Genomic DNA, 12,325 nt, shown 5'->3' on the forward strand with positions numbered 1-12,325 from the left:
CAGAACCTGATGGAGGAAAAGGTGCGGAAGACAGCATTACTAAATATGATGCTGAAATCAGAGAAATTGAGCAGCGATTATATGAAGGTGAGATGAAAGATCAGAAGCAGCAAGGAGGTTATGTCCTCAAAGGCATAAAAGAGACAAAAATATTAACTCAGCAAGATGAATGTGGAAGTAACCAAAAATTTGGAAGGAATGATCAGCTACATGAGAATGAATTTGAGGAAAGCATTAAATTGCAAAAGTGTAGAAGTTGGCAGCAGAATGAAGAACCAGAAATCGGTCTGATAGTACAAAGAAAGATAAGTGAAGATCGAAGGTACAGATGGAGACTAAAGAAAAGGGTGAAGTGGAAGCTATTGCAACGGAGGTGGAATGGCAAGATGATGAATAAGTTCAGGAAACCTGGGCAAATTCATATTGATTTGTTGAAGAAAGAAAGACTCGAAGAATTGGAGTCATCGTAAGAAGGATCCGCCGAAATCCAAAAGATCTATGGTGGAGGATTGGTGCTTGAAGCATCAAAAGAAAATCGAAGGTATTGTCTTTTGAAAACTAAAGGTTGTTGTGTGTTTGCAGGTCACATTGACTTAAGGAAAGATAAACAGTTATTGGAGACTGTTGAAGGAATGACTACTCATAGTCATATGCAGAGTAAGGAGGATGGCAAAAGAATTTTTGAATTCAAGGGATACACTGAGTTATTGAAGATCATTGATATTGAAGAAAGCCAGAGTGCAGGAGGATTAAAGACAAATATTGCGGACAAAGCAGTTAGTAAAGACGATACAGAACTTTTGAGAGAAATTCCAGATAAGATAGCATATTTGTATAAGTCGAATCTTTTGATGAGGAAGCCAGCAAGGAATGAAGAATTGCAAATTAAAGTAAGTAAAACAGCAGCAAGGTATGTGAAAAGGACAGCAGCAGATAGTGAGGCATTGCAGCACAAAGGCGAAAGACTTGAGGAACAAACAACAGCAGCAGTAATCAAGAACAGACTATCAAATCAAGTATGGGATCCAGGAGGACGCAAACCAGAAATGCATGATCAGGAGATCATGGTTAATTTAAACTTTGGGAGTCTGATGCAGGAGCATCTAGACCCAGCCAGCAATGTGATGGAATGGTCACATGTTGTGGCTAATACAAGTTTGAAGGAAGATTTGGTTGTTAATCTTGTATTAATTTCAATTAAATGTAATTAGTTAAGGGTGGCTTGATTCTGAATTGAAATTGGATAAATGGCAAGTGGTCTTCCCTGCGTGGAGATCAAGCCACGTAATCCAGTTTTTTTAGACTAGGATAAGGAAGGAATTCTAAATATATATTTTAGATCTCCAAATATGGAGGAGATGGTTAAGTGAGTATATACGCAATCTCTTTTTTGTTAAAAAGAGAGAGAGCGAGAAGCATAAAAAAAAAAAAAAATAGTTAAGGTTGAGTGTGAAGTGTTGGTGTGTGAGCGAAAGCTCAAATTTGCAGAGTGAGTGTGGTTTGTGGAGCGAAAGCTCAGAATTGAGGAGAGTGGTTTTCGGTGTGGAGCGAGAGCTCAGTTTCGAGAAAAGAACTGTGTTTTCTTTTTAACAGAGGTTTTCTCCTGAGGAAAATTAATCAAGGGTGGACTCTGTTTTTCTTAATTATTATGAATAAAAATGCTTGCGTCTGTTTGTGTGATACGTCCTGTAGTTGAGTTATGATGAGCGAATGTCCTGTGTACATTCATGTTTGAATTTATCAGAATTCTTGTGATGGAGGCATTTCGAATGTTTACTCTGCTCCAACAATAGAGGCACACTGAAAAAAACTTCTGATATGATATTCTTCGGAGATCCATTAATCCACTCCAATATAAATCTCTGATATCAAGATTTACGAGATGAGTCTAGTATGTCTGTTATCTGCCAGCTATCGTAAGTAGCACAGTTAAAATCGCTGATGATCTCGAATCTCTAATCCGATATCATCGCAAGTAGAATTTTAATGAGTTTTTGGGTTCCGCTTTCATCGGGATTTCAGAATATAGTGTGTTTCATAGTTACCAAGTTCGTCCGTATCGGCGAAAAAAATACGTTAATTCGCCAGTTCGGTTCGGTACGGCGATTAATTCGGAGAATTCTAATTCGGTACGGTGCTACATTTTTGTCAAGGTCACTGCTCCAGTTCGCTTTCTCTTGCTTCCTCCCTTAACGTGTTCTGCACCCCAACACGAATACGGAATAATGTGCTTCGTTACTCTCCTGCTTCCTCCTTTAACGTGTTCATACGCAATGGGCTTCGTTACACCAAACAATGTCCTATGTTTCGCTACACCGAACAATGGCCGAACAATGGCCATACGGAAGGTATACAATAAATAGATCTGCAGTTTGATATATAAAAATTTACATGGTTGAGTAAATACATAACAATTTTTCAAACTAAAGATTTTCAAACATTGTTTAAATATATTTTATAAATTTAGAAGATGGTGGGGTAAGTATATAAATTTAAAAGTATTAACAAGTTTGGAAATTGGAACTAGACAATTTTGGTGAAAATTTGAAATAATGTAGAAAGGCAAAATTAATGCTAAGATCAATTACTTTTTATAAATTGTCTTAGAAGAATTAGCCAATTGGTATTTTCTGTATTCAAGCCTCTGTAATCACATAATGAATTAAGCAAGTTGGTATTTCTTAGTAGAAAAAATTGACAATTTTTATAGAAAAAAATAAAATCAGTGATTTCTATATTACCAAATTGATAATTCTTATTGGAAAAAAATAAAAATAAAAAATATAATTTTTATAGAAAAAAATAAAAAAATAGTAATTTCTAAATTAGAAAATTTCATGAAATGTCAAATTGCAATTAAGAAAAAAGATAATTCTTACCTTACAAGAAATTGTAAAATAACAAATTGATTGCAAATCAATAACTCTTATATAAAATATAAAAAACAGTAACTTTTATTTTGGAAAAAATTCAATTTATACAACTTCTGTATTTTCATTAAAATTTTGAATATAATGATTATTTATTTAAATTTATAATATATATATATATATAAGAGTTTGTAAAATGTATAGTGTCGAATTATAGAGTCGAATTTTTTCCGTATCGTATTGGTAACTATGGTGTGTTTGGCCACTTTTTGATATCCATTAATTCCTGCCACTCGTCACATTTTTACACCGATGCACTCGTGGAAAGTAAATACTGGTTGAATCCTTTCGGAATTTTGCACATCATCTCGAGTGAAGCATTAAGTGGGCGATCAGGTTCCAATTCCAGTGCCCGTGTCTGCGCGCGCATAGTTTGTGTTTAAACATATGGTTGATGTTTGTATCGGCGGTATCAACTCTGGTGAATAATCCGACTTCCAATTAGGATCGGATCGGAGCATTGAAGAAATCGAAAGAGAACACTGGAAGACAGCGATCACCAATCTCTAATTTTCGCATCGGAGGTTGATAAGGTACGACCGTTGTGATAGCTAAAGATTTTGCGAATTGAAAACCTCCGATCGTTAGTGCATTGGAGCGTATTAAACGCAGATTCTCATGACCTATAAAATTTCAACGGATTGCAAGTGATTCGGGATTAGTAAAACAGATTTGAATGTCATTCGGTAATTGCTGGAGTTCAGAAAAATAGAGGTGGCAATTGCCGGACAAAGAAAAGGAAAAAGGAATCGCTACAGATTGAAGGCTCAATTCGATGGTCGTGTTGTTGGCAGGTTTGAGTTTGAAAAGGAAATCGAACGCTGTTTGATATAAAATGGAAACCGAGTGCTTTGATTGGAATCGGCATTGAGGAACATTGGCCCTGTTCTCTGGAACTATGTCAATCAAAGCATAAAGGAATGGAATCACAAAAACAAGGACGCAGAAATAGTTAGTTGGAACCAGATTGGAATTTAATTGAAAATGAAAGGTAATTTCAATGTTAGCGCAGAGGTTATTAAATAGTTGTTGAACTGGGAGCGCTGGTATTTTTTACCACTAGCATTAAAATAAGCAGGTTCTAATCTGGGAATGCAATGAAAGGAGTATGGAGATGAATACGACTTGGCAACCATTTATGCCTGTCACTTATAAGTCAGCTAGAGAAAGTGACCGATTGTCAAGCAGAAATTTGGGATTGGTTTCAAAACACCATTTGAAATGTGATTCATCGGAAAGAAAAGATCAGTGGAATAGAAATATATTAATTGTGTGATAGGGCGTCCAGCACTGTTTTAATTTGTAATAAAGAGTTCCTGCATGTAAATGGTAATGTGTAAATTTTGCCAGTTAACTGAAGGTTGATTTGGACATTTACGTAGATGCATTTTATTTGAGTTACAGTTTGTGATTCTGGGTATTGCAGGCTCTGCCCTGCGTCAAACCACTTTTCAGCAAAAGCGGTGCGATAAATAAGGTTCAACGTTTGCGGCAGTTTGAAATTAATATTTCAACATTTTAGACTTTTAAATTGAAGATTATATTGATTACAAAATTTATTGATAGGATGCAAGTTAATGTTCTTAAAATAAATACTAAATAAAAATATAAATGCTATGAAATATTAAGGTCAACGGATCATATATGTTTGCAATTCTCATGGCTGGAGCCACTACTTAAGTATCATCTTCCGCCTCTCAAATCCACAACCAAATCGTCTCGAGGGTACAGAAATACTGAGTGCCGCAGACAAGGAGAAATGGAAAATGAAAATTGCAGACAAGTAGAGATGAGGAATGCATATATTCCGACCTCACATGGTACGTAGCATTTTCATTTTGTCGGTTTGCCGTTGATTTCTCACAGTAATGACAGAGATCTTGTTCAAGTGGCCACTCTGTGATTACATTTTCTGCATTTTAGCAATGGAAAGCTTATTGGAGTTTTGTAATGGTTGTTTTTGCAGATATATCGTCCCGCAGCAGAAACGATGGAGATGAGGAACATATATCATCCACTGAGAACAAAGAAGATTTCGATGACCAGTCCCCGATCGAGCAGGTGGCTCTCACTGTGCCTACAACGGACGATCCAACCATTCCCGTCCTAACTTTCAGGATGTGGGTTCTCGGAATTTTGTCTTGCGTTATCCTATCGTTTCTAAATCAGTTTTTTGGGTACAGAAGGGAACCCCTCTCCATTAGTTCAATCGCTGCTCAGATTGCAGTCCTCCCTCTTGGCCGGCTAATGGCAGCAACCATAACCAACAAAAAGTTCTTTGCAGGCAGCACATGGGAGTTCTCGCTGAATCCGGGGCCATTTAATACAAAGGAGCATGTTCTCATCACAATCTTTGCCAATGCAGGGTCAGGAGGTGTATATGCAATTTCCATTGTCAATATTGTCAAAATTTTCTACAAGAAGAAGCTGACCTTTTTCGTTTCTTTACTCGTTGTCATGACAACCCAGGTTAGGTTTTGACCATTTCTGCTCGAAAGGTTCGTTAAATTCCCTGATGCTTGTTGTTGTCTGCAATATTTCTTACTGTTTTAGATATGCAGATGTTGGGGTATGGATGGGCAGGGGTCTTCAGAAAATATCTAGTGGAACCTGCTACCATGTGGTGGCCTTCAAACCTTGTTCAGGTTTCTCTGTTCAGGCAAGGAGTCTCATTTCATATATATATATATATATATAGGTGTTTTGAGATGTTTGATTAATATAAGCGTTCATTAACATATGAACGAGAAGCGTTATTTTGTTTCAATTTTGCTGATTGCAGAGCTCTTCATGAGAAGGAGGAGAGGCCCAAAGGAGGCCTTACACGAAACCAGTTTTTCATGACAGTCCTTTCATGTAGTTTTGCCTATTATGTAATCCCCGGCTATCTATTTCCCATGGTGACATCCCTGTCATGGATCTGCTGGGCCTTTCCACACTCTGTTCTTGCACATCAATTGGGTTCAGGACTATATGGCCTTGGCATTGGCTGCCTAGGGATAGATTGGTCCACCATTTCTTCTTACCTGGGAAGCCCTCTTGCTACTCCCTGGTTTGCAATAGCCAACATGGCAGTCGGATTTGTGCTTGTAATGTATGTGATAACGCCATTAACATATTGGTTCAACTTGTATGATGCAAAGACATTCCCAATCTTTTCTGACACCCTCTTCAACTCCACTGGCCAACCATACGACATCGCCGGAATCGTTGATTCAAACTTCCATCTCGACCACGAGGTTTATGAGAAGAATGGACCAATACATCTTACCACATTCTTTGCTTTTACGTATGGCGTTGGGTTCGCTGCATTAAGTGCCACACTGGTTCACGTCCTCCTGTTTCATGGAAAGTATGTTATCAATCCCTGAATTCATCAGGATTCCATGGATGCAAAAAAATTCAGAATGACAATAATGGGTTATAATTTGTTGCAGGGATATTTGGAAGCTTAGCCTGTCTGCTTTCAGAGTTCAGAAATTGGATGTGCACACCAGACTAATGAGAAAGTACAAGCAAGTGCCAGAATTATGGTTCACTGGAATTCTCGTCGGCACTATAGCTTTAGCGATTTTTACATGCGAATATTACAGTGAACAGCTTCAATTGCCATGGTGGGGAGTAATACTGGCATGTGGCATTGCCTTCTTCTTCACATTACCCATTGGTGTTATCGCTGCAACTACCAATCAGGTAGGTCTATGCGTCATTCATGCAAATTGACTTTTGTTTCGTCAAGCAAAACCATGTCGAGCATACTATATCATCAGTCTTGCGTCAAACTAAATCTTGGATTGCGTTGGTCATGGTAGGCGCCAGGTCTGAACATCATCACGGAGTACATCATAGGTTATGTTTATCCAGGCAGACCAGTTGCAAGCGTTTGCTTCAAAACGTATGGATATATAAGCATGGGGCAAGCCTTGTCATTCTTGGCGGATTTTAAGCTAGGTCATTATATGAAAATCCCTCCTAGAGCAATGTTCTGGGTACAGGTATTTAACATGGAACTATTTAATTTTGTACCAACCATACCTTGGCAGGGCAGAGAGTAGAAGTTTCATCAATCTAAAATAGAATTTTCGAAAATTCGATCAAATTTATATTTATTACAAGATTAACTAAAAATCTATGTTTACTACAAGTTTACAGCCATTATTTCTTTCTTGTAACTTTTACTTCAATTGGCGTGCTGGAAATGATTTATAATCCTTGTTGCAGATTGTGGGCACAGTTATTTCAGGGATTGTGTACTTAAGCACAGCATGGTGGATCATGCATTCCATTCCCCATATCTGCGACACTGCTGTATTGCCCTCTGACAGCCCATGGACATGTCCAGGCGATCACGTCTTCTACTCCGCTTCTGTAATATGGGGATTAGTTGGACCCAGGAGGATTTTTGGAAATCTTGGTGAATATGGAGCAATCAACTGGTTTTTCTTAGTAGGAGCAATAGCTCCAGTCATAGTGTGGTTGTTTCACAAGGCATACCCTAAGAAAGAATGGATCAGGCTGATCAATATGCCTATTCTCATCGGAGCCACAGGGATGATGCCCCCTGCTACAGCAGTCAATTATACAAGCTGGATACTCATGGGATTCATTTTCAGCTTTGTACTCTATAGATATAAGAAGGACTGGTGGAAGCGTCACAATTATGTGATGTCTGCAGGATTGGACGCAGGATTGGCGTTCATGGGAGTCCTTCTCTACTTCTGCTTGGGATATGAAAATATTTCATTGAATTGGTGGGGAGCAAACATAGACGGTTGCTCCCTCGCACAGTGTCCCGCAGCTGAAGGTTGCCCATAGACGAGGCTTTCCAGGAACTGATTTTTCCGTCGGGTGGCAGATGTTGTTGCTTTGTAATTTGATGTTCACGTTTTGATAGTTCCTGTTCACTAGGAGGGATTAGCCCATTTCTTTTCTTTATTTCAGTCTGTGCATTGGAAGAAGTGACATTACGTTACAAAATGGAATTGTATCTTATGATAATTAGATTTTTACGCCATAGATGGTTATTGTTTTACCATTATATATATATATATATGTGTCTTTTAGTTAAAAGAAAAGAAGTTATTGTTATTATTATTAAAAATGAGACGTTGAATTCGGTAGAGCGTGTTTATTTTATGTTTTAAAGGAAGTCAATTATATTAGAGTGTAATTCTATTTTTGGGCATTTATTTTTGGGAATTTATATTTGTTTATTTTTTTTATCTTTATAGCAATAAGTTAATATTTTATTTATGGGAATTGAACATGTGTGGTGGAGAAGAATTACCCTTCCTCACCATCATATTACCACAAAATGGTATGGTTTTTGGATAACAAGATGGTATGGTTTTTGGATAACAAGAGAGTGTGATTAATGATTTTTACATTTAATGATTAATATTTTGAAAAGCAAGATTTTGATTTTTGTCCATTGGAAATGAAATTATTGTGGTGGAGAAGAATTACCATTCCTCACCACCATATTACCACAAAATGGTAAGGTTTTTGGATAACAGGAGAGTGTGATATAAGGGATTTACAAGCTTTTGATTTATGTTCATTGGAAATGAAATTATTGTTTTTTAAATCTAAGGGAATTACTTAGTTATTTGTGGTTTGGTGGGAAGAGTTTGAGATCTACCTTCCAACCATCCCATCCAACCACTTCAACTTGGAAATGCAACCAATATTTGAATAGATAGAAATTCCAGATATTAAAGTCCCATAAGTTATCAAACCCAACACTAATACCATTATTTAATGTTATGTATCTATATGTGTCTATGTTACCATATATCAATCCATTATCAAACATCATACAAAGGACATGCATTCATTTGACCTTACAATTGCAATTTGAAATTTGAATAAGTAAGAACACTCCTCTTTTTGCTAATTCATATTTTTGTTTAGTTGTCTAAAATTTTGGACTCAACATTCCCAGGAGAATCATATTTTCTACCAATCTAAACACTAGATGCTCACCCCGTCATGGTCACGAAAATGACAATCATGATTCGAAAGTGCAAATGGTTATGAATATATGATTTTCTATGCCATTTCTTCCTTCTGATTTTATTTGATTCTTCTCGCTCATATTTTTGGTACATATATTCTATGCCCAAGATTACATGAATGTAGGTTTTGAAGGGTTTTGCAAATGCTAGTTTTGGTAACACTTAGGAAATTTTGTTTCCTAAAATGTCTTTTTTTAAGGAAGGATTTCAATAAAATATTTTCATTCTAAAGGTTTTCATGTATTATAAATTATCATGGTAGTTTGTGAGTTGCATATAAACACTATTGGCTTTTCTGGATGATATTTACTTTTAGATCATTGTTAGAAATAAATGGATAAGTGAGGGGTAGATACTTAGTTATCTAATTTTAGTTATAGGAGTATTAGTTAGAGAGGCAGAAAACCTTAGTCTCCTTTACAATTGTCAAATTTTAGTTATAGGAGTATTAGTTAGAGAGGCAGAAAACCTTAGTCTCCTTTACAATTGTCAGTCCCCAATTTAGATGCAATTTTTTTAGATCTTTTGATGGCTCATATTGGGCTTACATGAACAAATAATCAATGGATTGTATTAACTCACGACACTCAATGAAATTAATAAGTCTTAACTATAGAAGCTAAAATTCATGGATACAAAAGATGAAGTTTGTGAATAAAGAAGATAAAGTTTGTGGTTGTGGAAATTGATATTTAGGGACATAGGAGTTTAATTTAATGGCTGCAAAAGCTCGAGGTGAGGTATTGAGAGGTTATTGATAGTGTGAAAGGTCCTATTTTAGATCAATTAACCTCTATGCCTCCACATAATACTAATAATAAATTAAAGAGAATGAAAAATAAAATAAAACAATTATGCACTCCCACCCAACCCCTGGTAGAGCCACTCTTCTTGTTGGCACCCAAAGTCACACCACGTTGTCTAAACATTGAAGAGCCTAGGAACATATAAGATTTCTTGTTTAGAGTTCTCTTCATTTTCTTCATTAATTTTCATCTATTCGTTCAGAAGTTACGTGAAAAACACATGGAACCTTAGAAAAGTACTATTGGTTTTGTTTCTTTCACTTCTTTCCAGGTTGAGGCATTCATACACTTAGGGTTTGGCATACAAATTATGGTTATGGTGGAAATTTGAGGAAATTAATGAGAGGACAAGAACAATAACTAGGCACTTAAGAATCTTTCCATTTAACATAGATATAAAGTGAACTTGAATTTAGAATAAAAAACCCATGTGATAATTAATAAGAAGAATAAATGCTTCATAAAATCCTAATTCTTATCACATAAATAAGATGAAAATCATATTGATTTAATTTCTCTCATTATATACAACATACAACCATACATTAGAAAACAAGATGTACCAATGGAAATTGCCATGAATAATTGCATGTGTATTCAATTGAAATTTCAAAATTCAAATTACATCAAAATTACATGATCACAAAGGAATGTAATTGCAACCCTTCATGTACTGTAGAATCCTAGCTCTGATCCTAACTCAAGATTACATACCCAACCAATTTCAATTTTTTTGACAGAGTTTCTGTATAAAAAATTTCACTCTTCTTCTTTTACAACAAAATGGAGCCTATTTATAAGGAACAACATCCTAGTACCTAACCTTAAACTACTATTGGTAATAGAAAACCACTAGACATTTTACAATGGACAACTGGTAGTTTATAACTAAATGCTTCTAGGGACTATTACATGGGTCCCACTTCTCCATCTTGTCCCTCTTTCTAATCAGACTATGAAGGTGACTCAACAAAGGAGAACATGGAATGCTGAGGTATGTGCTACACTATGACTTGTGAGCCTTTGGCTCTCATGGGTTCACTTGATGGATTTGCAATAGTTCCTACACTCACTGTGAGGGCTTTATCAATATCACCCTCTTCATGATCATCCTCATTTATCTCTATCACTTTGAACTTCATGGATCTTGACTCTCTTTCTTGATCTATTTCCATATCATCATCCTTGCTCCTCTTAATACCATATAGATCAGAATATTGATAGTATGTTGGTAGGATTACCTCCTATACTTCTTCAAAAGTAATTTTATTTGTTGCTTCCTCCAGCAAATTTCTTAACTGATGTTGATGCATGTACGTTTCCTTGTCCTTCATTTGATTGTAATTTATATTGAGAGGGTCATACACCGACTTTTCTCCCTCAAAAAAATGTAGTTCTTTTAGCATATTATATATTGTCTCTTGAACCTTTATGGTTTTACCTATGAGTGACCTAGCTTCATATGGAAGATGAAACACTATTGTATTCCTTCTTGATGTACTATAAAGAAAATACCTTCAAGTGGAGATTTTTAGTGTTATAAAATTGGGAAAAAATGTCAAAAAAGACTATGCTACAACATTCATTTGTGGTAGTGTATCTTTTAGCAGAGTTGATAACATAACTTCATCATAACTAAAAAAATATATGGGGTTGGCGGTTTAGTGGTGTGATAACTAGAGAAATCACACCGATGTGCTACCAATATAAATGTATCAGTGTTGTAAATTTAAATAAAAGTATCATGACAAGAAACTAACATTTGGAGCATCGGTGCATTAACTTTATAAAAGCACGGGTGCTTTAATAAAAAAAAATCACCAGCTCGTATAATATATATTACCATCACTGGGCTATTGAATTCAAACAACACTAGGGCCCAAAAAGTACAACACCTCGGTGCTTATATATTTTTAAAATTCCCTAGGTAGTACTTTTCAAGAAGGGAACCGGGGAAGCCAAAAAGTTGTTGCAACCTTGTTTCTTTTATCTTCTCCAACCCACCAGGTCATTATGCGTAGCAATGCACTGGTGCTGATAATCTTACTGAAAAGGGAATAAATTATTTTTATATTGATATATGAAAACTAAATATAATCGAATTGATGTTAATAAATGAATGCTTTGTAGTAATATATACATATAATTCTAGACAATCATTTTGGTTAGGCATATTACTTTTTGAATGATTCCTTTTTGTTGTTGTATGTTTTTTCTATTGCAACTATGGCAAGTCTTATTCACCATTGCTATAGAAACACTTCCTATAATTTAAATATAACTTAGCTATTGGAATCATTGGATTGATTTCTATATTGTAGGTGGAAAGTATGTCTATACGTTCATTCCACTATATCGCTCATAGTTTTGTAAAAGTCCCCCGCCACTTTAATTAACCTCCAACACCACTACAAATGACCTAAGGACCAATTCATCGTCATTTACATGTTCTATAATTTTTATTTTCTTAGAACGACATTCTTTTCCTCCATTGTTGGTCACTCTAGAAAATTAAACATATGTGAATTAGTAAATTGTTTGAAACATGTTATCAAATATTCTTAAGTATATT

At 35.7% G+C, this 12,325-nt stretch overlaps 1 protein-coding gene across 1 annotated transcript; it reads left to right on the forward strand.

Moving 5' to 3' along the window:
* Positions 1–328: 328 nt before the first annotated feature.
* Positions 329–7,745, forward strand: LOC149201964 (oligopeptide transporter 7-like). Its single transcript, XM_089401423.1, has 7 exons — positions 329–358; positions 4,953–5,399; positions 5,492–5,589; positions 5,713–6,282; positions 6,368–6,623; positions 6,743–6,925; positions 7,152–7,745. The coding sequence occupies exons 1-7, from the start codon at positions 329–331 to the stop codon at positions 7,743–7,745; spliced, it is 2,178 nt and encodes a 725-aa protein (XP_089257549.1).
* Positions 7,746–12,325: the final 4,580 nt, after the last annotated feature.

The sequence above is a fragment of the Pinus tabuliformis genome, chromosome 2_1 (assembly GCF_031772625.1).
Source record: "Pinus tabuliformis cultivar Carrire ecotype Pingquan chromosome 2_1, CPIR1, whole genome shotgun sequence".
Lineage (NCBI taxonomy): Eukaryota > Viridiplantae > Streptophyta > Pinopsida > Pinales > Pinaceae > Pinus > Pinus tabuliformis.